The sequence below is a fragment of the Terrapene carolina genome, unplaced genomic scaffold (assembly GCF_002925995.2).
Source record: "Terrapene carolina triunguis isolate 2854851 unplaced genomic scaffold, T_m_triunguis-2.0 Scaffold84, whole genome shotgun sequence".
Taxonomy (NCBI): Eukaryota; Metazoa; Chordata; order Testudines; family Emydidae; genus Terrapene; species Terrapene triunguis.
The window spans coordinates 16,781,150-16,807,954 of NW_020664435.1; the positions used below are offsets into that span (position 1 = coordinate 16,781,150).

At 43.5% G+C, this 26,805-nt stretch overlaps 1 protein-coding gene across 1 annotated transcript in view; it reads right to left on the bottom strand.

Annotated features, from left to right (window-relative positions):
• STK31 (serine/threonine kinase 31) overlaps positions 1–26,805 on the bottom strand; it is a 102,513-nt gene that overhangs the window by 22,003 nt on the left and 53,705 nt on the right. Inside the window, exons 15-21 of the mRNA XM_026649341.1 lie at positions 12,460–12,561; positions 11,255–11,335; positions 10,317–10,442; positions 9,146–9,271; positions 8,784–8,870; positions 7,921–8,070; positions 2,160–2,285 (exon numbers count right to left, since the gene is read on the bottom strand). Coding sequence (XP_026505126.1) covers positions 2,160–2,285; positions 7,921–8,070; positions 8,784–8,870; positions 9,146–9,271; positions 10,317–10,442; positions 11,255–11,335; positions 12,460–12,561 — 798 coding nt within the window. The remainder of the gene's footprint in view (positions 1–2,159; positions 2,286–7,920; positions 8,071–8,783; positions 8,871–9,145; positions 9,272–10,316; positions 10,443–11,254; positions 11,336–12,459; positions 12,562–26,805) is intronic.

Sequence of the window (26,805 nt, forward strand, 5' to 3'; positions counted from 1 at the left end):
ACACATTGTCTTGAATGCCACAAATTATTTTATCTCTGACCAGAAACTCCGTCAGCTCACCAAAGTCACAGGTCTTACTGAGTCTCCTTAATTCTGTCACATATTGCTCTCTGATATTACCAGTTTTTTGCATGCATGTAAAAAATTCGTCTCTCTCAAAGATCTCATTCCTTTCTGACATGCAATGTTCCTCAAATTTAGTCAAAATTTTACTTAATCTCATGCTTTCATCTTCTTCAAACTTAAAGTTGTTACAAATATCCAAAGCATCCTCACCAACATCATTAAAAAGACTGATGATTTCGCTTTATAATTTTTCTCCTCTGCCTCTATGGCTGCTTAAGCACAATTCAAATCTCTGTCGGAATTTTTTTCAGTTCTCTGAAGCATTGCCCGTCAACTGCAGACTGGATGGAGGTTGCAACACATCCATTTTTGGCATTCTTCTCTTCTTAAGCTAGTCAAGCTACCTTTGTGCTCATAAAATACATAAAATAGCCTTTGTTCTTCTCTGTTTGCTGCTCTACGTGTTCCCCTTTCTGTTTCAAACACAAGAGTAAACCTCATAATTACTACAGTCTCCTTTTCATATGGCACTTCTGACACCAGGTAATGATCTTGGGGTTCTTATTAAACAGCAAATCAGTGAAAGAGACAGGAATAATTTTTTTATTAAAAACAAACTAGAGAGCTTCTGTGGTGGACTGCTGGGCACAGCCACACTGTTCTCCACCCCTGCTTCCTGGGCATTTCTCCAAATTCCTATATTCATAATACTAACCCTTACGACGGAGCCTCTCTAAATTAGAATTTTGCACGAACATATGTCTGTGTAACAGGGATAAAAGGAGTGAGAGCAGCTGAGGGAGGCTGGGCTGGGGAGCTGGCCACAGGTGGCCCTGATAAGAGGGCTGTGAGTAAGGAGCCGTGAGAGTCTTGCTCCAGCAGTGGAGCAACAAGGACCTAGCTGCCTGGTAGAGACTCTTGCTCCAGCTGGGGAGCAGAGAGGACCAGGCTGCCTGGGAGAGCAAGCAGGGTACCTGAGGCAGAGAGGGCTGGGGAAGGGGGCAGGCAGCGCTGAGGAGCTCTGGCCTGCTGAGTCCCCAGGCTGAGGCCTTGCTAAAGACCAGGGGAGGTACTAGGGCTTCAAGGAGGCAGCTGGGGCTAGAAAGGCAGTAGGTCCAACCCCCTTGCCAGTGATGAGTGGCCATTACAGACTGCAGTTTGCCCCTAAGAGAAGGGCAGTAGAAGTAGCCACTGAGGCAAGGTGGCTATAGGGGGGTTGGGATTCCCCTGAGGAGGGGAGACCCAGAGTGTGGGGACACTGCTGGGGGGGCAGTACCCCAAGGTAAGGGGCACCGTGGTCTGGGAGGGACGCAGGGCCTGAACTGGAGGAGATAAAGGGACAGCAGAGGAGCAGGTAAGGGCAGGGGAGAAACCGGCCAGAGGAGGGCGCTCCTGAGCTGGATGAGCTAATTCCCAGACTGACGAACAAGAGGTGCCGCGCCGGTGAGTTGGCGGCTTGCTACACTCTGCAACAGCCATATTTATGTTCTTAGAATCCTCAGAACCCTAAGCAAAGGGGCACAGAAGTAAAGCAACAGAAAACCAGGATAGATGAGGGCAGCATGAGTTACGGCAGAGCATATTACCTAATATGATCCAATAACTAACTGAAAATGGGGCATTTTCTCTTCCTTGACTTGATACCACAGGTGGAATGGAAATCCAAGTGATACTGCAGGAAAAAGAGCACCCGACAATCCCATTCTTGACTCAGATCACGGGAGGGATGGAAAATGAAGGCAACTATCTACTGACCTGCAGATGAAGCTAGAGAAAGCAGCTTACACAGAAAGGATAAGAAATAGAGTAGTACTGACAAGCGGCAGTGTACAGAACAAAAGCCTCATTTTATTAAGTGCTGCTGTTTAGGGAGACAAGCCACACTGTAAATTGTATTGAAAAATGCATTCTTCTGCTCGCAGACCTAATTCCCATTCCCTCTGCTCACAGCACTCAATTTAAAATATGAGCATTCATTACAATAGGACAGGTTAAAACAGAAGAGGGACATAACATTTATTACTATTTATAACGCCTACTATATATATTTTCATGATATTAACCAAACGTCATTTTCATAAGCAATAACATACCCAGAATAGAAGGCAGCCATAGGCGTACATGTCAGAGGATGGAGATGCCAGGTGTCCCATTCTTAATTCAGGGGAAATTAAGTTCAAGTTGCCCACTACCATAGAGTTCGCAGAGGCACGTTGATCCTAGAAGGGACAACATTACAATCAGCAATTTTAAGCCAAACTGGCAATACAGTAAAATGAACATTCCTTCCCATTCCTCATGATCTCACATGAACAGCTTTGCCTTACATTTTTTCCTTCAATGATAGTCCAAACAGGGGATTGAAAAGGTCTCCTACCACCCAAAAATGGAGCACAGGGGGAATAAAGGCAATGAAGTATCACTCTTAAAACACAGGACTAGCTGGTTCTTGCTCACACATCATGAAAAATAACAATTCTAATACCAAAAATTACACATGAAAAGATACTCCAGTACCAGGAGAAACACAGACTGAGATGTTATGGTTGAAATAAAAAATTTGAGAAGTTACTGTTCTCCAACGTTTCTCTAAACCATTCTAGACACAGACAGAACTTTGATAGCAACATACAACTCTAGAACAAAGGGTAGGTAACCACAAAGCAGATGAACAGACTACAGCACACAGGACCCACTTATCAAACATGTAATCTGCAGAAATTTGAAGAGGTATGTAAAGATATCCAGCTGGCTGCCTTATTGTACATAACTCTAGAGGGGAAGCATCTCTTCTCAGTCCAGAGAAGGAAGGTGGGCCTTGCAGTAAAGCACTGGACTAGGACTCAGAAGAACTAGGCTCTAGTCCAGTGGTGCAAGTAGAAATCTTTTCTTGCCGGTACTGCACTCATGGGAGGGACACAAGGGAAGGCACGTGACCTCCCCACGTGATCCTCCATGTGACTCCTCCCTGCCCAGCCTGGGGCCCCCACACTCTCCCCGTCCCCTCCGACATCACCCTTACCTGTCTAAAATTTTACAACTGCATCTGCTAAACAGATGCAGTTGTAAAATGATGCTTTGGGCCCCTGGTGCCACCTGTACTTCCAGGTATCATCGAGGATCTAGCAGCACCCCAAATTGAAAACATCTTAAATGAAAGAAGGCTAGGAAGGACAATCACTCCACTTTCCCTTAAGGGAGGCACTGATAGTGTGTTATGTCCAAATTAAGCTTCTGCCAGCTTGCCTTTATCTAAGTATTGCTCTCTGCCAGGCACTAGGAAAGTGAAGATGCTGCGCCATCTGGGGTTGATAGAAAAGAGGCATAGACCTGTGTATGCCATGTACTTCTTGATAGAACTGCAGCCCAAATTGTTTTATTATTTTCCTCAGCATGACATACAGGAAGGGCAATCAAAATCAGCCTGGCAGAACGTGCATGAGAACTGTCTCTGGACAGATAAGTAATTGATCAAAATCACTGATCTCTTGGGGCCAAATCCTGTTCCCTTTGAGATTAAAAGGAGTTTTGCTATTGAGTTCAATGGGAACAGGCTTTGACATTTGGAGAGGAAAGAACAAAACCACTCAAGCAAGGACTATGTTGCTTATACCACAGGTATCAAAGACTGCTGACTCCTGTGAGAAAGTCAGCAGACATCTGATCTTTGTCCATTGCAAGGGAGAAATCAGCAATCAATGAGGCTAGAACAGTCTTTGTACCATATCCATGTCATAAGTCCATCTACAAAGGATCAAGGAAATATGAAGGCTCCAGATTACCTTAAAGTCCTCAGTCCCTTGGTTAGAATGCTCCCATTAGTATATGTTCAGAGTCCAGAGGCTGGAGCAGGAAAGAGGCAAAATTGATGTATGTTTCCAGACAGGGCCTTTTGAGCTTCTGCCAAGTGCCAAGTAAAGGGAAATATGTTCTTACTGTGAAAGATGGTGTTTGGAGTCACATGGGCAAGTTACATATCTATCCCCCCCACCCATATTCTAGTTAGAACATTCACAAAAAGTCCATTAAGTGTAGACAGGCGTTTTCCTGGGTCCATTGTGAACTAAATGTTCCTCAATGGGCCATTCAACTTGACTTGTCCCTTCATGTGTTGGCTAAATACCTTGTGGGCATTACCACAGGAGCAAGCATGTAGTAAACACAACTAATATTCATAACTTCAGATACCAAGATGAATATACATACATAGAAATAGCATAATCATAAGTACCAGCTATTTCACCTACATGACTATTCCCAAAAGAGATTCTGAAAAAATCACACCACGTACCTGAGACCTTATGTGCCAGCACCATGCCCCACTGGAGCTTTGTTATCTGTTATGTAACAACAGAGATGGAGCCAGTGACATGACTCTGTTTAGCTTAAAAGGGTCAGGTTAATTTTTAGCTGTTTAAACTGCACCTTTAGTCAGTGAGGGCATACTGGCTGGCGCACTTTCAGGTTAGCGGGCTTCAGTGTTCCTTTGCAGTTAACTTTTTAATGTTCATAAACCTGGTATGTGCTGAGGTGGTTTAAAGCATAACAGGTTTTTAGGTTTGCAAATCTGTAAATTCTGCCTCTGAGATTTTATTTATTTATTTATTTTGCTGGTCATAATGTGGGAGGGTATCCTCTCCACCCTCTGCTCATGAGGTTACATATGTATGTGTCTTGTAGCACCTTCTGAACACCAGTTGGAAGGGAAAAAAATTTCAGTAAGTATGGATTGATTCTTTTCTCTTAGAAAACATGTCATTTTTTCAGGTTCACACTGACTAACACAGAAAACAATTGGATCTGTTCAACTTTCTTCAAATTCCATAGAAAATTAAGTTCAGCTATATTTTCCAGTACAGTGATGAAATGGGTGTTTGTATATACAAACATCAACATGCTTAACTACTCACTTTTCCCCAAAATATGTAGTATTTCAGTCTGTTTATATGGGAGTTGGGTGAGGAGCCATTTCAGCATATGTATGACTTATTAAAAGACAAATTTTAAGTAGAACTGTATCCTAAACTGCGTTATGATATTGTACACAAACACTGCATTTCAATGGGAGATTCAACTTCCTTTATAGGAACAGAACAGACTCCTGAAACTCTTACCACAAAAGCGGTCCATAGACATGCAAATAGTCCCATTGTCTTCAATGGGATTGATCAAATGATTAAGGATTTACAGGATTAGGTTCCAAGTTTGTAAATTGTTCTAGATGAAACGACAATGCCTGAGCTGTCAGATCAGAAGGAGTGTCATTTGAATAAAGGTGGGCAGATGTTTGATAAGCCTTAGCTCCGTCGCTAAGATGAAGAACATATTTTCAGCAAAGTTCTTGGCAGATTCCTGAGGCAGCTGGTTTAAGTTCGTCAGTGTCCGGCATTATAATCTTCACGTATAGTTCTCTCACCCACAAAGCTGGAAAATGAGGCATTTGTTTTCTTTGTTTTGCTGCTCCAGTTCCAGTTAGCAAAATGCGTATTAGACTAGTCTGGCTACAAAGAAGAATTCTATGTACACTGGGGACAACACCTGATTCCTGTCAGGCTGCAGAACTGGGCTGACATCAGAATCCAAACATCCTCTGGTCAGTGCAAGCAGTCATTCCTCTAATGATTTGGACTTGATGTGATGCACTATGAATGTCATGGATAATTCAGACCAATGGGGAGAAACAGAATCAAAAACACCGTTTAAACACCTTCCGGTCCGGCCCGCTCTCCCCCCCTTCCCCTCCTGAGGGCTCCTGACCAATTTAACAGCCTTTGTTTAAGTTTGTTAGCATATGCATTGTGCTGTTAAAGCCATATAACGAATGAATGCTCTCCCTAGCTGTGTTCTGCTCCTTTAAGGAGCAGATCAGGGGGATTGAGGGGGCTAGCCCCAAGTCTTTCCGGTACCCCATACCCCCTAAAAATCTCTTGCCGGTACTACATACTGGAGAGTACCACCATCAAAAGATACTCCAGTACCAGGAGAAACACAGACTGAGATGTTATGTTTGAAATAAAGGAAATTTGAGAAGATACTGTTCTCCAATGTTTCTCTAAGCCATTCTAGACACAGACAGAACTTTGATAGCAACATACAACTCTAGAACAAAGGGTAGGTAACCACAAAGCAGATTAACAGACTACAGCACACAGTACCCACTTATCAAACATGTAATCTGCAGAAATTTGAAGAGATGTGTAAAGATATCCAGGTGGTTGCCTTATTGTACATAACTCTAGCGGGGCAGCATTCCTTCTCAGCCCAGAGAAGGAAGGTGGGCCTTGCAGTAAAGCATTGGACTGGGACTCAGAAGAACTAGGTTCTAGTCTCAATTCTGTCAGGCTTCCTGCTTTTTCTGTCTCTGGTCCACATCTGAGTCAGCTGCATCTCTCCTCCTCCTGGCTGCCTGGACTCCAGGATTACCTAGAGCACAGCAGAGATATTTCCTGCTCTCAGTTCTTGTGCCCAGCGCAACAGCACTCCATGACTGCCAGGAGGAGAAACTGCAGGGAAAGTCCTGACCAGCCCCTGCAGCCCATAAATGGAACATGCTCAGTGCAGACACAATCTTCAGAGAATTTAGCTGACACTGTTGGAGACTGGATATTGGACTAGACAAACCTAGACCTGGACAAGGCTGACCCAATACAACAATACCCATGTTCTTTTGTTAACTGCTTTGCTGAACCAGGGCCATACTCAGTAAAGATCATATTTTTTTTTCAGGTTATAGTGCCTCCAGAAACTTATTCCACCAGTACTTACAACACTATCTTGGAATTATTCAGAATCATTGCATACACCAGGGGCGGGCAAACTTTTTGGCCTCAGGGCTACATTGGGTTTCTGAAATTGTATGGCGGGCCGGTTAGGGGAGGCTATGCCTCCCCAAACAGACAGACATGGCCTGGCCCCCGCCCCCTATCTGACACACACACACACCCCGCTTCTCGGCCCCCGACAGCCTCCCCAGGACTCCTGCCCCATCCAACCTCCCATTCCCTGTCCCCTGACGACCCCCCCGGTACCCCTGCCCCATCCACCCCTCCCTGTCCCCAGACCTCCCGCCACTGACTGCTCCCCGCCACCCCATCCAAACCCTCCTCTCATTCCTGACCGTCCCCGCAGGACCCCTACCCCATCCAACCACCCCTTCTCCCTGACTGCTCCTGGAACCCCTGCCCCTGACTGCCCCCTGCCACCCCATTCAACCCCCCCTCTCCTTCCTGACTGCCCCCCCGGGATACCTGCCCCCATTCAACCCCCGTGTTCCCCACCCTCTAACCGCCCCAACCCCTATCCACACCCCCGCCCCCTGACCACCACCCCGAACTCCCCTGCCCTCTATCCAACCCCTGCTGCTCCCTGCACCCTTACCACGCTTCCTGGAGCACTGGTGGCTGGCGGCGCTACAGCCGCACCGTCCAGAGCACCAGGACAGGCAGCCATGCTGCCCAACTGGAGCCAGCCACGCCACCGCCCAGCACGGAGCAATGGGTCAGGCCGTGGCTCTGCAGCTGCACTGCCCGGCAAGAGCTTGCAGCCCCGCCGCCGAGAGCTGAGGCTGCAGGGGAGGAGGAACAGTAGGGGAGGGCTCCGGGCCAGGAGCTCAGGGGCCAGGCAGGAGGGTCCTGCAGGCCAGATGTGGCCCACGGGCCATAGTTTGCCCACCTCTGGCATGCTTTCACATTTGAAATACACTAGCAAATGAAGAATTTGTCAATAAAACCTATCTTTATATTTTCACAATAAGGGGTACCAAAAAAATAGGAAAGGCATTCATGATATAACTCATAATGCAGAATTCTGAGTGAGATTAAGGAAACCCTTGAATATATTTTTAAAAAAATTTACCACTGATTTGGTGAAGTCAAAATCTCCAACAATTCCTTGTTTTCGATTCACAGCAAACACATTATTTGTATGCAGAGATCCATGAACTATATTAGCTTTGTGCAGCGTATGCAGACCACGTGCCACTCCTTCCATCACTTTCAATATTTCCTGATGAAAATAAAAGATTTTAAAAACTGAAGGAGCCAAGAGAACCATTGCAAGTATTCTGAATGGGAAACTACACAACACTTAGTAAGATTCTAAAGGGTTGCAGAGCCAGTCAAAAAGAACCCAATCACACCTGGATTAATCATTTTGAAAACACAAATGTAAATACCCGTTCGGATATGTGGATTCATAACTGGCTCTATCCTGACACACAATGCAAGAAAAAAAGCCATTCACAAAACTTATGACCATTTATTTAAAAAGAAGGCTATGCAGCCAAATGGCTTGTTTACAGTTGAAAGTCATTTGGGGGAAGGACAGGTAGGAAAGAAAATGACAGGATGAAAACTCAGACAAGAGTAATCATGATCATAGTATTTTAAAATTTGTTTGCCAATATTTTGTAAAGGATAGCAGCAACAACAACAAAAGCTGGAATGTTCAAAGGAGCGTGAGTAAGGTCCCCACCTCCAGGGTCATTTGAAAATCCCAGCCCCAGTGACTGGACACTAAATTGAGGTATTCATAAAAACAAAAAACTGTCATATTCCTTTGCAGGGTTTTTATCACGCATCAACCGTGAATGCAAGTTATATTGCCACATCACTGGCCAGCAAAGAAAAAGGTGAAATAAGAGAAGAGAGGATCAAGTTGGTTTAAATATTTGTTAAAAAACCTTGCTGAAATTTTGAATAAATTACCCTATTACTTACTTCTGAAATTAAAGGTGTACTAGCCTGCAGTGCTCCTAGACTTGCTCCTGGGTAATATGGGACCATCAGATATACCAAAGGATCAGACTTAAAAAACAAAAAAAAACCAAGGACAATAGACTGATAAAGAAGGGGATTCAAGTTAAAATATCTATTTACTGTGAAGTTAACTTTATTACACATTTAGCGCATATTAAGTCCTCATTAAACCAAATCAATTTCATTTGATTGTTTACGTAAGCTCTGCATGGAAGTTTTTCTATCCAAAGCTTTGGTTAAAAAAACAAAAAGCTTTAACAACAAATTGCTATTTTTCAGCTAGAAGATTCATAATCAAAAAAGGATGTCAATCTAGAATTTACCTTGCACAAAAAAAGGAACATCAACTGTAATAATCCAGATTTCTCCTTAAATTCACTCCAAGCTCTGTGATATTTGGCTGCTCTTTCTATCACTTTTGCCTCTGTGCTCACATCTACCGAATAGCCCTGAAAACAAAGAATTTTCAGCTGATTCCTAAATTAACGTTGTTAATGTGGAATTATTATATTTTATTTTTACGAACAATTATGTGACAAATTCTATTGAGAGACCTCCTGTTATATTGAATTATATGCTCAACCTGGGATCTGAGAGATCAGTCCCAAATTTTCTTTGTGAACGTTTAAATTGTTGGACTAGCAATGCAGGTCCAGTGTTCCCACTGACCGAACAGTATCATAGCCAAGTTAACAAGCAGTGTTTACACCAGTGGTGGGCAACCTGCGGCCCATCAGGGTAAGCCGCTGGCGGGCCACGAGACAGTTTGTTTATATTGACTGTCCACAGGCACGGCCGCCCGCAGCTCCCAGTGGCCGCGGTTCGCCATTCCCAGACAATGGGAGCTGTGGGAAGCAGTGGCCCGCACGTCCTTGAGGCCCGTGCCGCTTCCCTCAGCTCCCATTGGCCGGGAACGGCAAACCACGGCGACTGGGAGCTGTGGGAAGCTGTGCCTGCGGACGGTCAATGTAAACAAACGGTCTCAGCCTGCTAGCAGATTACCCTGACAGGCCACAGGTTGCCCACAACTGGTTTACACTGTTCCACCATTAACTTCATACTTCTTGATCTCCCGAACACTGGTGGGTAGGAGGGGAAGTGTGGCAGTGGAAAGCAAAGGAGACACCTGGGAATCAGTAGGGAAGGTGTCAGTATGAGTACGATGGAGACTGGATGCACCAGGAACAGGGAGTGATAGCCAGTAAGAGTAGGGCCCACTGACGCCCAGGAATGGCAGTCAGCAAAAGGAAGGGACACGCTTGCAGTTGCCCCCAGAGAAGTGAAAGAGGAGAAGAGAGATGGAGACAAACAGCAAAAAAATAACATTGCTTTGATAGTGATCCAAGAGCCTAGCTGAATTATTAGCATTTACAAGGGTACTATTGAAAGTAGTAAAGAAGCAGTTACTGAGTTCAAGCAGATCAATATACTCAGTAAGTTACCAAGAGAGCTCCACATACAGCTACGAATTGAAAGTCAGTGACAGAAAATTACCTTTAAAAGAACCTTTTGTTCTTGAACTTCCGAACACACTAATGGGTGCTTCGTGCTCAATTCCTTAAGGGGTTCAGCATCAAGAAGATCCCGTTCTAAGCTGACTGTCAGAAGTCCACCAGAGTTCTGGAGCGCACACATGCAAACACAACCAAAATGCCACTAACTAGCTTAATAATCCAGACACTGCATATTGCTGAATGCTTAATATTTATCAACCACCACTGATAATGCAGGACACTTACCATAATGTAAGGAAGGTCAAACTTAGGCTTAAATCAAGTAGTCTTTTTTAAAAATAAAGAGAAAGTTTCCATTTGGTGATTCCCTTCTCTCCCCCCTCTCCCCACCCCAGTGTTAAACACGTTAACTTGACCTTCATTCCTTCAATACACATCATTTGGATTTAATCTCTCAGTGTCATATACATGAGCCACTGACCGCCCATCTACTTCATAGACGTTAAAAACCTGAGCTCCTGACATGGGTTTTGTTTTCTCCTCCCTTTCACCCTGCCCCAGACACAGCCAGTCTTAGCATTTCATGCTGGGCCAGCATTTAGCTGTTACTGTTGGTGAATTAAACCATAACATGACCAGTCAAGCTGCATGAGTAATTCTACTGAAGTCTGGATACCATATTTGAATTTATTTTCTAGTTATTGGCATGAGTGGGTGACATTGCAAGTGTGTGTGAGAGAGAAGTCTCTTTGGGATGTGAATAATGAAATCTCTCACTTGTTTAAAGTTTCATTTGGCCCATGACAATAATTTTCAGTTGTTAAACTTGTAATCGGACTACTGCCCTTAAAGACTTCATCACTTACTAGAATCTTTGGCATCTCCTGCTTTATGGCATATTTAATGAAGCTACTTCCCCTACTCTCAAATACATACTCCCAGTTCCCTGCCCTTAGAAACACAGCAGGGGCTTCTTACCATATACTTCAGAATTCCTGCTTCCGGGTGAAGGAGTGGCAGCTCAGGGAACCATTTCTGCACCAGGCAACTAAGCCTCTCCTGAATTAGGGTTACATTCATCAATGCCGACCGCCTCCGCATGCAATACGTACAAGTATATACCAGAAAATACATTAACTGAAGTTTGGGCTGTATGCCCACAAAACGTCGATTTCTGAAAATATGAAGAGCGGAACCTACCCTCTTCCAGTTACATCACTCAGAATGCAACTGGCTTTCACTTTTTCACGGCAACAGTACTATAACAGCCCAATTGGATGTATTTTTAAAAACAGGGTTTGTGTGGTAATTTTAGGGACTTCTGGATATCCCCATCCCTTAGAAAAATATGATCCACCCCCTTCCTCATCAAAGTAGCCGGGGAAGGCAGCTAGAGAGAGACCAGCTGCTGAAGAAAAGTTCCTACTTACTCTCCTCTCCTTCCCCAACCTGAAAGTAGTTCAAATGACAAAGAGAGGGGAACCCCAGTACCACCACCAGAGGAGTCCAACCTCAGCAGGAGCAAGCAGGGGAAATCAGAAGCAAGGTGGCCAAACCTTAGAGTTGGTGAAACAGGCCACAGCTCTTGCCACCTCCAGCCACCCCACAAACCTGTAACATTTAGGCGTTACTGTTACTCATGCCCAGCACTGCATTACCAGAGGTCCTGTTCCTGCCCTCCTCCTTCCTACTTCTAAGGAGGAGTGGCCATGGATTCTGGATTCCTCCCTCCACGCAGAGTATTTAGGAAGTGGGAGATCACTGGTGTCAGTCTTGCCTTCAACTTGGAGGACAGACCTCCCTCTTCACTGCCCTGATCCTATCCCCCATATCACACAGATAAAGGCTTTCTTCAGCCACTGTGCTGCCTAATCATCTTCCTACTGCTCTGGTGAGGGGACTGGGGCTCACACTTCCAGATTTTCCTCTACCATTCATTTTGAAAAAAGCTGTATCAGGTGGAAAAGAGGAAAACTGATGATTATCTCCCTCCACCTCAGAGAGTACTATTTCATTTCAGAGGCTTTACTGAATATGAGTGTGTCTTTAGTCTTTCCTTTCAGTACTGTAACATTCATCCTTTAGATTTTACTGAGAATGAATGTATATAATAAAGAAACTGAAATGTAAAAGTGGTTCATACAAGTACATAGTTTAAGTTGCTTACATAAATTGATACTTACATATTCTTCTTGTTCATTGTATATTTCCTGAATGAGACTGTTTCTCAGTCCAGTGATTTCTTCTTTTATTTTTGTTATTTCATACTCACTGTAATCATCAGACTGCATGCAGAAACAATAAAATTACCATCGTATATGCCTCAAGAAATTATCATACTATATGATGTAACCTAGTACATAAGACCTAAAAAGCAGCTTCCATATTACATTACAATTTGAGAATGCAGTTTATTCTCGAAAATATTCTAGGATGAAGGTACGTTACTAACATCATTAGACCTTTTTTTTTTGCTTTTCTAAATTATCTATTTGCTGTAATTTTCTTCATTCTCCTTTTTGGAAATCCTCTATAAAATAAAATCTAATGGTTAGAAAGGGCATTCAGTTCACCCAGGTGGGTGGCCTAAATTATTGTCACAATAAAATTAGAGGTTTGAATGACTGGACAAGATGCTACACCAGATTTAGATCTTATCTGAAGGTTCCTGGCCATTGGCTTCATTTTAGAAATAAAACTTTACAGAACCTGGGCAGGAAGAGAAATGAAAAATCAGATTGGAGGGTATGTTCACTTCAGTAGTACACATTGGAGATCCGTCTCTCTCTCTCTCTCTCTCTCTCTCTCTCTCTGAGGAGGAACTTTTTTTTTTTTCATATGATTCCTATAATTTTTTAAAAACCACTCTCTATCAGATACATTTCTGGAACTTTTGGGTCCAATTTTCAGACCCAGAGCCAGCATACTGGCCTAGAAAGACATGTGTGGGACACAAACACATTGAAACTTTTCTGTACATGGAAAACCACACATACGGCTGCAAATACACAAATCAACATTTGAGTATCTACACGGCTAAGTGTGCACTTATCAAGCTAGGTGGTACTTGCTCAGTAGAAATGCAAACACTTGCCTGGCAACTGGAGATTAGGCCCTGTGAAATGTACTGGAATAGGAAATGTTTTAAATAGAGCTGGGGAAAGAAATGCAAATTCCATTTCACAGAGGAGTTTGAGATTTCAAAATTTCTTTGCATTCCAATTTGGAACAAAACCTGAACATTTCAAAATACTTTGTGAAAGAAAATTCGTTACATATTCATTTTGACATTTTAAAATTTTATATTATAATGCAGAATATAAAACAAAAAATAGAAACAAAAAGTCATTTCAAACGGACAAATCAATATTAGGGCTGCCAAGCGATTAAAAAAATTAATCGCACGATTATAAAAATTAATTGTGATTAATCGCACTGTTGAACAATAATAGAATACCATTTATTTAAATATTTTGGGTGTTTTCTACATTTTCAGATATATTAATTTCAATTACAACACAAAATACAAAGTATACCGTGCTCACTTTATATTTATTACAAATATTTGCATTGTAAAAAACTAAAAATAGTATTTTTCAATTCACCACATACAAGTACTGTACTGCAATCTCTTTATCATGAAAGTTGAACTTACAAATGTAGAATTGTGTACAAAAAATAACTGCATTCGAAAATAAAACAATATAAAACTTTAGAACCTACAAGTCCACTCAGTCCTACTTCAGACAATAGCTCAGACAAACAAGTTTGGTTACAATTTGCAGGAGATAATGCTGCCCATGTCTTGTTTACAATGTCACGTGAAAGTGAGAACAGGAGTTCGCACGGCACTGTTGTAGCCAGCATCGCAAGATATTTACGTGCCAGATGTGCTAAAGATTCATATGTCCCTTCATGCTTCAATCACCATTCCAAAAGACATGCATCCATGCTGATGACGGGTTCTGCTCGATAACAATCCAAAGCAGAGCGGACCAACTCATGTTCATTTTCATCATCTGAGTCAGATGCCACCGGCAGAAGGCTGATTTTCATTTTTAGTGGTTCGGGTTCTGTAGTTTCTGCATCGGAGTGTTGCTCTTTTAAGACATCCGAAAGCATTCTCCACACCTCGTCCCTCTCAGATTTTGGAAGGCACTTCAGATTCTTAAACCTTGGGTCGAGTGCTGTATCTATCCTTAGAAACCTCACATCAGTACCTTCTTTGCATTTTATCAAATCTGCTGTGAACGTGTTCTTAAAACAAACATGTGCTGGGTCATCATTCGAGACTGCTATAATGTGAAATATATGGCCGAATGTGGGTAAAACAGGACACATAAAATTCTCCCCCAAGGAGTTCAGTCACAAATTTAATGAATGCACTTTTTTTTTTTTTAAAGAGCATCATCAGCATGGAAGCATGACCTCTGGAATGGTGGCTAAAGCACGAAGGGACATATGAATGTTCAGCATATCTGGCAAGTAAATACCTTGCAATGCTGGCTACAAAAGTGCCCTGCAAACACCTGTCCTCACTTTCAGGTGACATTGTAAATAAGAAGAAGTCATCAGTATCTACCGTAAATGTAAACAAACTTGTTTGTCTTAGCAATTGGCTGAACAAGAAGTAGGACTGAGTGGACTTGTAAGCTCTAAAGTTTTACATTGTTTTGTTTTTGAGTGCAGTTATGTAACAACAAAAATCTACAATTGTAAGTTACACTTTCATGATAAAGAGATTGCACTACAGTACTTGTATAGCGTGAATTGAAAAATATTATTTATTTTGTTTCTCATTTTTACAGTGCAAATATTTGTAATAAAAAATAATTATATTAAGTGAGCACTGTACATTTGTATTCTGTGTTTTAATAGAAATCAATATATTTGAAAATGTAGAAAACATCCAAAAATATTTAATAAATTTCAATTGGTATTCTATTGTTTAACAGTGTGATTAATCATGATTAATTTTTTTAATCACAGTTAATTTTTTTAAGTTAACTGCGATTAATCAACAGCCCTAATCAAAATGTTTAGTTCAGAAAGTGCAGAAACAGGATGTTTTGACACTGTAGAAAAAGAGAGAAAAATTCCATCAAACAAAATTTCAGTGAAATCTACACAATCTCAAGAAACCTTTTGGTTTTGACTAAACTGCATTTTCGGACCAACTAATTTTAAATCAGTTTGGTTTCCTCTCTCATTCTCCCAAAACTCGCTAGTACTTCTACACATTTAGAAGATCAGACCTGTCCTTGATATCCTGACAGTGAAAACATTCATCCATACCCTAACCATCTCTCATCTCAACTGTTACCTCTACCTCTTCCTCTCTGATCTCCACCCCATACACATCACCATCCAGTCCACCCAAAACGCAACAGCTAAAAGTATCTTCCTAGCCCAAATAAACTACATCACCCTTTGAATTTTTCCATTAGCCTCTACAGTAAGGCAAATGGAAAATTTGTTACCAGATTATTTCCTTTCTTGTACTGATCTCATATTCAAAAATATATGAGCTGCACCTCTCTTTCTGCAAATAACTGAGGCTAGAGAGTAAGACTTATCCTTGAGGTGCCAGTGCTTGGCTAAACCACTTCTGCCATCTCTCCAGATGATGTGGGTGAGATAATATCTTTTATTGGACCAATGTCTGTGGTGAGAGAGACAAGTTTTTGAGCTACACAGAGCACTTCCTCTGAGACCGGAGAAAGAGTTTTTTGTAGCTCGAAAGTCTGTCTCTCTCACCAACAGACATTGGTCCAATACAAGATATTACCTCACCCACCTTGTCTCTCTCATATCCTGGGATGAACAACACTGCATACTCTCCCCAGATGACTATTTCCCAGCGTTGAGTGGAAACACTAAATTCTTATGAACAGATTAAATATAAGCTTAATGGTAAAGATTTGTTCCATTATATTACTGACATGCATGGAAGAGGCCATCACAAAGGATATTTGAAGGTCTTATCTTGAGTGGGATAAATCTGGGGGGAGAGGGCAGTAAGAGAAAAGTAATACGTTAACAACTGTCCATTCTGGATCTTACCCTCCCCTCCAAGACAGGTGGGATGTAGCACGTTGTAAGGAAAAATTAGAAGGAAAGAGAAATGAGATTAGCCAAAGCATCTGTCCCCGGTGCTCTTGTACCTCCTTCCCCACTGACGACTCTCGCTCTTGTGCTTGGATTGGATATAAATAGGTAAACAGTGGGAAGGTACCCCAACTACTCGAGTATCAGCTGGAAAACTTCTTGGTTCAGTGACCATTTGAGTGGTTCATCTGTTGACTCCAGAGGTTGTCTGCTAGTGTGTTCATTAGAGAGATTCACATAAAAGTGATGCTGGAGACATTCTGCTCAGAGAAGTCTGTGTGTTACTTCAGTATTTAGACTTGACCTCCTTGTGCTCCCTTGCCATTTTATGTATGTCATAGTCATTGAGTTGTCTAACTGAGATAGCGTATGGTCCTCCTTCAGACAGTCCTGGAAGTCTCAAAGAATCAGCACCTCACTGATCTCTAGGAATTAGTTTCTCAGGAGCCTTTCTGACCTTGATGACTTTCCCTGTGCCCTGGGGTGTATCAAGTACCCTGCAACATCAATATCCATGGTCACAATTTTGGATTCTGGATTGTGCAGGAAGGATGCTACCATCACATGGATTTGCTGTTTCCACCAACTTAGGGACCTGATCACTACATGGTATCCTCACATTCCTTTCCATCTCCTGCTGGAAACTGTTACAGGCCCTTAAGATCTATCCTTTAACCTTTCTAGCGCAGCTTTACCCATGGAATAACCCCTACCGCAAAGAGATTGGAAATCCTAGGAGCTGGTACTGATGAATACACATGGTATTCCTCGACGCCCAGGAGATCAGTGCCTGAATCTTGTCAACCCTTTCCTGTGCTGTGAGCATGCTGGCTCTGCATCAAGCTTGGCAGATGGTTCTCTGAAAGGGAATCAGAGAGCTCTTCAAGTTTGACACAGACAAATGTGCCTACAGGATGCAGGTCTGGTTAAGTTGCTTCTTGCAAGATTGTACAAGGTGAGTATTTAGTTTAAGAAAAGATGCATCTGAGTCCCTAGACTCCTCGGACAGGACACTATCTCTATCAGCAGCTTTGTGAACATTGTGTGTGTGGAGGACAGACTGCATGGTAACACTTTGTACTGATAGTGGCTATTTTTATAAGCATCCTGAAGGAACTGCGGGTATCAGGCCCTTCCACAACTATGCAGATAAGCTCCTGCCAGGTCTATTATCCGCTCTTCTAGGGAGAGTGCAGCAAAAGGGAAGTGAAAGTCTGCATCCTCTATTCAGTCTTCTCTTCCAAACCACTCAGCCTCTTAAAGTCTAACTCCGCCTGGACTCCATCACTTCTTTTTCTTTCTGTGAAGAAAAGAGATTAGAGTCCTTGACTTTTTTGCTCTGAGGAACAGCCTCTGTCGCAAATAATTCTAGAAGGTGTGAAATATCCTTGCGGGTGCTTGTCACTATCTATTGAGGCTGGAAAGAGGGGAAAAGAAAGGATGTGCAGGAGCCTGAAGCTCCAGAATGCAACACAGATACTTTTTCTCTTATACTGTTCAGCATGGGACAACTTGAACCCCTGGGTGCTGGAGACCAGAGGGGGGCAATGCCCCCCACACTTTTTAAACAGTGGGCCAAGCTCTCAGCTTTTGAGAATCAGAACTAGGCAGAGACATACAACAAGAGGAGGCCCCCACCCCACCCCCAGTGGCCTCTGGCCAGAACTGGGTGGTGTAACAGAGGAGCCCCTTCCCTGCTGACATAACGGAGGGGCAGCCAGACCATATCTGAGTGAGTGATATTGCAACCTGGCACACAGGGTCACAAGAGCACTCAAATTTGGTTGTAGTCTTCTGTGCTACTGCTTGAACCAGGAGTCTAAGAAGTAGGATGATCCTGCCTGACGGCCTGCATACTAGATGGGGGTGGGCGCTCAGATGCAAACATACTGACTTTTTGGACTGGTAGGAGTTGGCACCTGGCCACTTAGTTTGTTCTCATAACTCTTGCTGCCAGCCTCACAGAACTGATGGCTCCATCCTCCATGAACACGTCATCAGGGATATTTTATCTAGTACTGATATGGTTCGGGGGGGAGGGGGTCAAGGCTCTTTAAAGGCATCCCATCAGGATACTGAGGCTGCACAAAGCACGTGATGACCAGTGAGACTCAAAGAGCTATGCTAACATTTCTAATTCTCTTCTAAGGGCGGCTTCCATCTTCCTGCCTGAAGGTATTGAAGGCGTCTCCCCTTGGCAGAAATTAACATGTCCTTTACAGGGACACCACAGCTGAGGAAGGATGAAGAGAGAATCTTGGAATTCTAGAACCTGGAAAGCTATCAGACTCAGCCTCTTCTCTTTGTTGGCCATTTTCCAGCCCTTCCTTGTGATTTTCTTGAAGGAGAAATAAGGAGATAGCAAATTGTTCGTTTTGAATTGAAGAAATATTCCCCTTTTCATACCCTCTCTCTCTGGCTAGATGTCAGTGGTGCACAACCTTCATGCCAAGTTTCAAGCACATCTGTTCCTCAGTGTTGTCATGATCCAAAACTAACAGTTCCCCTACTTCAGCATCCCCCAAGGAGCTGGAGACACTGCTCTACAGCCAAAATGCTTCTGAAATAAATGTAGTCAAACTTTACTAATTCTGGGTCACAGAGAACAAAAATGATGCTTAAAATTGTTGATTGGCTCTAGTTTTCAAGATATGCTATTGGGTCAGTATATACGACCCTTGACTTGGGAATGGCGGAGGATAAGTGAGTTATAAAGGGAACGGATCTCAATTTAAACCAGAAATGACTAAAATACATCTTTGACTGGATCTATGAATAAATCTATGACTGGGTTTGGACAGTACTTGCTTTTTAGGCAAAACAATGAATGATGCAATCTGAAGCTGGTATTGCGTCACACATGATATGAATTGCATCATGTTATTCCTAGAAGTCATGGATGATGTAATCATAATGAAGCTTACATCACTCTGCTGAACAAATTGCCCTAAATCAGCTCTAGAAATCATACAGTGTCATGCTCTCTTATTTGTCAGTGTTTGATTTTGCAAAGGGACACATTTCTGTTTAGCCAAAGTGAGCAGAGATGCCTCGTACTTGTGTGAACAGTGCAGATAACTTCTGCTATGTTTGTGGTGAAGTGACTTTTGCATCACAAAAGTGCAGTATAACCACTATGGTTAAGAAAGCCTATCACCTTTATTTTGGCTGCAAAATTGGAGATCAGGACAAGAGGTGGGCCCCACACATATGCTGCAACACTTGTGCAACAAATCTTCGCCAGGGGTTGAACAGGAAAAGGAAACCTATGCCTTTTGCAGTGCCAATGATTTGGAGAGAGCCAACAGATCATACCAGCAATTGTTACTTCTGCATGGTGCCTCCAGTTGGGAAAGGTGTGTCAAAGAAGAAAAAGTGGACTGTGCATTATCCAAACATTCCATCAGCTATACGCCCAGTACCCCACGGAGAAGGACTGCCGGTTCCTGATGCACCAGAATCATTCTCACTTGAGTCAGACGAGGAAGAGGAAGAGGATGAAACCTCTGGTCCTGAACCATCAATGTCACAGGACCCACATTTTCTCCCATCCTCCTCCTCTGAACCATACCTCATAACACAAGGTGAACTGAATGACCTTGTCAGGGATTTGGAACTACCCAAGAGTAAGGCAGAGCTGCTGGGCTCCAGACTACAGCAGTGGAATCTTCTGGCAGGTGATGTTAGGGTTTCCGTGTTCCGTGACCGTCAAAAGGATCTTGTCCCATTCTTCTTCATGGAAGGTGATCTTGTAGCCTGCAACAACATCCATGGTGTGATGGCAGCCCTCAACATCGTTCACGATCCAGATGAGTGGAGACTGTTCATTGATTCATTGAAGACGAGTCTTAAAGCTGTTTTACTGCATAATGGCAATGTTTTGCCATCAATTCCAGTTGGTCATGCAGTCCATATGAAGGAAACCTATGACAACATGAAACAACTTTTGAGGTGCATAAACTATGACCAACATCAGTGGCAGCTTTGTGGCGATTTGAAGGTTGTTGCTCTCTTGCTTGGTCTGCAGCCTGGATACACAAAGTACTGCTGTTTTCTCTGCAAATGGGACAGTCGTGCAAGAGATTCCCACTACATCAAGAAAGATTGGCCACTCCGACAGTCATTGGAGCCTGGGAGGAAAAGTGTTCAGCATCCACCACTTGTGGAATCAAGGAAGATTTTGTTACCACCCTTACACATCAAGCTGGGTCTGATGACGAACTTTGTCAAGGCCATTGACAAAACACAAGCAGCTTTCAAGTACCTCCGTGGAAAATTTCCAAGGTTAAGTGAAGCTAAGATAAAGGAAGGTGTCTTTGTTGGTCCTCAAATTCGTGAACTTCGAGATGATGCATTTGACCATGCACTGTGTGGCAAGGAAAAGACGGCATGGAAAGCCTTCCAGTTAGTGGCAATAAATTTTCTCGGAAACAACAAGGCAGACAACTACAGGTTGTTGGTGGAAAACCTCCTCAAGGCATACAAAAGCCTTGGTTGCAACATGCACTCTCATCTAGATTTTTTTCCACCAAACTGTGGAGCAGTGAGCAACGAGCACGGCGAGCGATTTCACCAGGACATTGCAACAATGGAGAAACGCTATCAGGGCAAATGGAGCCCATCAATGCTTGCAGACTATTGCTGGACAGTGACAAGAGATGCTCCATTGAATGAATACAAGAGACAAGCCAAGAAGCGCCGAGTAGACACTGAATAGGACTAAACTATGTACAGAATAGTTTTTTGCCTTTTGTTTCATAATAAATTTTATTTATATAACCCTTTTGCTGATTTTTAAAGTGTTACATAAACAGGACAGGTGAAATATTATCATGTAAAGCAACCATAAACACATGAAAAGACCTAGGTTTACAATTTATGATTAAAACTCTACTATCTACACAATATACATAGACATAAAATATAAAAACGTAAGTATCTTAGAAACAGTAGCCAATCAGTTGTTTTAATTGTCATATTTGAATTCAGCACATCAAAATACATAATAAATAGCACATTTTATCTCTGAAGCAGCCGACTTCTCAAAAATTGTAGACCAGTGAGACCTGCTGTGCTTTTTTTCCTGTGTTATTTTAAGCCTTTTTTGGATTTCTAATGTATTTTGCAAAATCCCCAGAGGATCAGTCTCTCCTAGTCTAGTTCTCGTTGAAGTCTTAGCCTGGGCAAAGACAATTTGATTTGAGCCCTGTTGTGCCTCATCATGTAATCCAGAACTGGGGAGGAAGTGGCGGGGACTGCCCCTATGAGATCCCAAATCCTCCTCTTGGGAAGAACAACTGTCTGAAAGGATGATGGATCCCTTGACTAATGGACTCAATTAACCCATTAAAAACCTGAGATGCACAACCAGATTTTTTTCTCCTTTTGAGGGAGACTGAACTGGGGGCAACTTAGTGCCTTACCCTTGAAGAACTCTTAATCAGTGACAACACTGATATCTCCCAGACTCCCAAGAGCTGAGTAGGACCAAGCAATGGAGGTGTTTCTAGGGAAGTTTTGGCTGGTGTTGTGAGATGCAGAAGCCTCAACAAGTTGTCCATAAGGAGCCTTTCCCCCCTGACTCAAGGAGGGCTCTTGGCTGGGAGCAATCACCTCAGAACTTCTCTTCTGTGGCTCCACAGAATATCTTCTTGCAGACACAGGAGCAGGTTGCCCTTCAGCTCAATTCCTTTGGCCAGCTCTGCCATGCTGGAAGAAGGGAGAATTAACAGAAGAAAGGTGCATGGCAGGTGATGCTACTCAGAGAAATAAGGCCCTGAAATTTTGGCTCAATAAAGAAGAGAAGACAGTGATCTCAAAATCATCTTTAAATCCTGGGCTGTGATAGATCAGGTGGGAGTGTGAATCACTGCTCTGGCTGCACAGTCCAAAGGCAGAGAATCTGGTGAGACGGTGGAAGGAATGTAGACAAAACCTTAGAGTCTTGTGGACAAGTCTGAACTGCCCCAGGTATCTGCAAGACTGGAGTTCTAAAAAACTTTTGTCCTTCTTTTCAAGGCTCTACATAACTCTTCCCTTCCAATTGCCAAACCTTCTGTCTCTTATAGCGTAACTGCTCCACCTTTCTCCGCCAATGACGCTAGTCTTCACAGTAGCCCATTCACCTGTTTCTCCCATAAGCATAAGCATAAGCATAAGCATTGCTGGGGGGTGGGGTTTATGTCATTCCCTATGTATGGAATCATCTTCCTTCTCTGGTCCATTAGCCTCTCTCATTTTAAATCTCTCTTCAAAGCTCATCCACTCTACAGTGCTCACAATCACTGAAGTGTGTGTGGTTTAAAAAAAAAAAACCATCAAAATGTGCATATGCATAAACTGAATATATGCACGATGGCATTACTGTAACCTTCATCCGACCTACCCAATTACTTTTTGATGCGTCACTCTTACCTGTGCTACATCTAAAACTCAAGATTGTAAACCCCTGGAGGTAAGGATGGGGTCTTCTGTAAATACACTCCTGGGAGTAGTAAGGCACAAATATCTAGAGTTCTTGTTCTTTTAGATAAGAACATAAAAACGGCCATACTGGGTCAGACCAATGATCCATGTAGCCCACTATCCTGTCTTCCAACAGTGGCCAATTCCAAGTGCTTCAGAGGGAATGAACACAACAAGACAATTATTGAGTGATCCATCACATCATCAACTCCCAGCTTCTGGCAGTCAGAAGCTTAGGGACACCTAGAGCATGGGGTTGCATCACTGGCCATCTTGATTGATGGAACGATCCTCCATGAACTTACCTAATTCTTTTTTGAACCCAGTTATACTTTGCCCTTCACACTATCCCCTGGCAACGAGTTCCACAGGTTGACTGTGCATTGTGTGAAGTAGTAATTCCTTTTGTTTGTTTTAAACTTGCTGCCTATTAATTTCATAGAGTGATCCCTGGTTCTTGTGTTACTTGGAAGGGTAAATAACACTTTTTTATTCACTTTCTCCACACCGTTCATGATTTTATAGACCTCTATCACATGCCCCCTTAGTTGTCTCTTTTCCAACATGAATAGTCTTTTTAATCTCTCCTCATAAGGAAGCTGTTCCATAGCCCATCTTTTTTGTTGCCATTCTCTGTCCCTTTTCCAATTCTAATATATCTTTTTTTGAGATGGGGCGACCAGAACTACATGTAGTATTCAATGTGTGGGCATACCATGGATTTATATAGTGGCATAGTGATATTTTCTGTCTTATTATCTATCCATTTCCTAATGGTTCTTAACATTGTTAGCTTTTTTGACTGCCGCTGCACATTGAGCGGATGTTTTCAGAGAACTATACACAATGATTTTAAGATCTCTTTCTTGAGTGGTAACAGCTAATTTAGACCCCATCATTTTGCATGTATAGTTGGGATTATGTTTTCCAATGTGCATTACTTTGCATTTATCAGCATTGAATTACATTTGCCATTTTGTTGCCAAGTCAGCCAGTTTTGTGACATCCCTTTGTAACTCTTTGCAGTAAAAGTAAAATAAGTGGTTAGAGTCAAAAGGCATCCTTTAAAAAATTGGAAGATAGGAGACAAAGGGTAGGAATAAATGGTCAGTTTTCAGAATGGAGAAAGGTAAACGGTGGTGTCACCCAGGGATCTGTACTGGTGCTGTTCAACATATTCATGAATGATCTGGAAACAGTGAGGTGGCAAAATTTGCAGACAATACATAATTACTCAAGATATTTAACTCCAAAGCAGACAGCGAAGTACATATGAGGGTTCTGACATAAAGACCCTGATTTCTGAAAACCTTCCTGGTCAAAATAATTGCTACCAGAAAGGTGACCTTCCAGGAATGATATGACAGAGGGCATGGTGCCAATGGCTCCAAGGGAGGGCCCGTGAGTCTTGACAGGACCAGGTTTAGGTCCCACGGGGGAATGGGTTTGCAAATTTGAGGGTAAAGTCTCTCTAATCCCTTGAGGAAGTGAATGGACATTTTCTGTGAGAACACCAATCTACCATCCAGCAGAGGATAGAAGGCTGAAATTGCCCCTAGATGCACCTTGATCGATGAAATGGCTAGGCCTTGTTGTTTCAAATGGAGCAGATATTCCAGCACGGACTGGAGAGGTAACCGAGTTGGTGAGAGGACTCATTGGGATGACCACACTGAGAAATGCTTCCACTTGGTGAGGTAAGTCATTCTACCAGACGGTTTCTTACTACCTAGCAAGACCAGGTCGACTTGTTCTGAACAGTCCAGCTCTACCAGATTCAACCATGGATCCTCCATGTGGCCAGGTGGAAGGCCTTGAGATTCAGTTGGAGCAAACAGCCGTGATCTTGCGAGATCAAGGCAGGAGGGAGCGGCAACAGGGTTGATACTGACAGATCCAGTAGCATGCCACAAGTGTTGGTACAGCCACGCAGGGACTATAAGAACAACCTTTGTTTTGTCTTGCTTGACTTTCAGAAGGACCTTATGTACCAGAGGAATGAGGGGAAATGTGTAGAACAGGAGTTTTGTCCACACGAGTAGGAAGACATCTGTGAACGAGCCTGGGCTGTAACCACACAGCGTGCAAAACTGCTGACATTTCCTGTTCTGCTTGGTTGCAAACAGATCTAAAACAGGAAACCCCCACCTCTGAAAGATGGATCTAGCTAGATCGGGGTGAAGGGACCACTCATGGTCAGAAGAGAAAGACCTGCTGAGGTGATCTGCCAAAGTGTTCCGGACTTCCTGAAAGTGAGAAGCTTCGACGTGGATGGAGTGCTTTGCGCAGAAGTCCCACGGGCGAATGGCCTCTTGACACAGGGTGGATGAGTACACTACTCCCTGCTTGTTGGTGTAAAACATAGCTGTGGTGTTGTCCACAAGCACTCTCACGATTTTGCCCAAGGTCTGGCGTAAAAACACCTAGCACGCTAGGCGGACCACTCTGAGCTCTCTGCCATTTATATGCAAGGAGAGCTCCTCCTGGGACCACAGGCCCTGAGGTGCTTAAGATGAGCCCCCCCAACCTAGATAGGACACATCCACAATTAGGGATACTGATGGCTGGGGAGTGAAAAGGGAATGCCTGTGCCCACCGATCGGGGATCCCTCCACAAGTGAAGGGAGGTGAGGACCGGGGCAGGAATTGTAAGCACCGAGACCAAGTGCTGATGGCTCGGCGAGTACACCAAGGCCAGCCAAGCCTGAAGGTGTCTGAGGCCTAGTCTTGCATGCTGTACCACATAAGTGCACACAGCCATGTGACCCAAAAGTTTGAGGCAGAAATGGGCTGTTGTGACGAGCTGGGTCTTGACCTCCGATATCAGAGCTGACATTGTCTGGGAGTGAGCCACTGGGAGGAAGGCTCTGAACCGGGTAGAATTGAGCAATGCATCAATAAACTCTATACTCTGGGCGGGGATGAGAGTTGAATTTTGCTCGTTTATCAATAGGCCCAGGGCTCTGAAGATAGCTTGGACCAGAGTGATGCTGGCTCTCACGTGAGCCTCGAACCAGCCCTTGATCAGCCAGTTATTGAGGTAAGGGTAGACTAACACCTCTCCTTCTGAGGAAGACCGCCACCACTGCTATGCATTTTGTGAAAACCCAAGGGGCTGCCGACAGGCCAAAGGGGAGGACAATGAATTGGTAGTGGGTCTGGTGTATGGTGAATCTGAGGAACCCTCTGTGGTCCCGGAAAATGGAGATGTGGAAATAAGCTTCTTTCAAGTCAAGGGTAGCATACCAGTCCCCTGGATCCAGGAAGGAAATAATGGAGGCCAGGGAGACCATGCGGAACCTCAGTTTCTTGAGACAAATCTTGATGCGACACAGGTCTAGGATGGGTAGAAGACCCCCTTTGGCCTGCGGGATTAGGAAATAGTGGAGTAAAACCCTTTCCCTCTCAAGTTCTGAGGCACCTTCTTCACCACCCTTACCCAAAGGAGGGCTTGCACTTCCTGGACTAGAAGTTGCTCATAAGAAGGGTCCCTGAAGAGGAACGGGGATGGAAGAGAGGGGTGGAAGAAAACTGAAGAGTGTAACCTTCCTCCATCGTACACAGCACCCAACAGTCCAACGTGATGAGGGACCATGCTCGGCTGAAGTAGGAGAGTTGGTCTGAAAACAAAGGGGGGGCAGGATCCGATATGGAAACTGATATAACACCCTCAGGTGCCCCTTCAGAAGTTGTGCTTGGGGCCTCCTGGATATCTGTGAGAGCCCAGTAATGAGGCTGAGGGTGGCCCTGGAATCTTTCAGGCCATGGAGTTTTGCATATGTCTGTTCGAAGAAGAGGGAAGTTCCCTCAAATGGAAGGTCCTGAATGGACTGCAGAACCTCTGGCGTCAGTCCCAAGGATTGGAGCCAAGAGCACCTTCTCAGCCCCATCGCGGATGCCATTGTTCTGGCAACCATGTCAGATGCATCTAGGGCAGCCTGGACATAGGCCCTGGC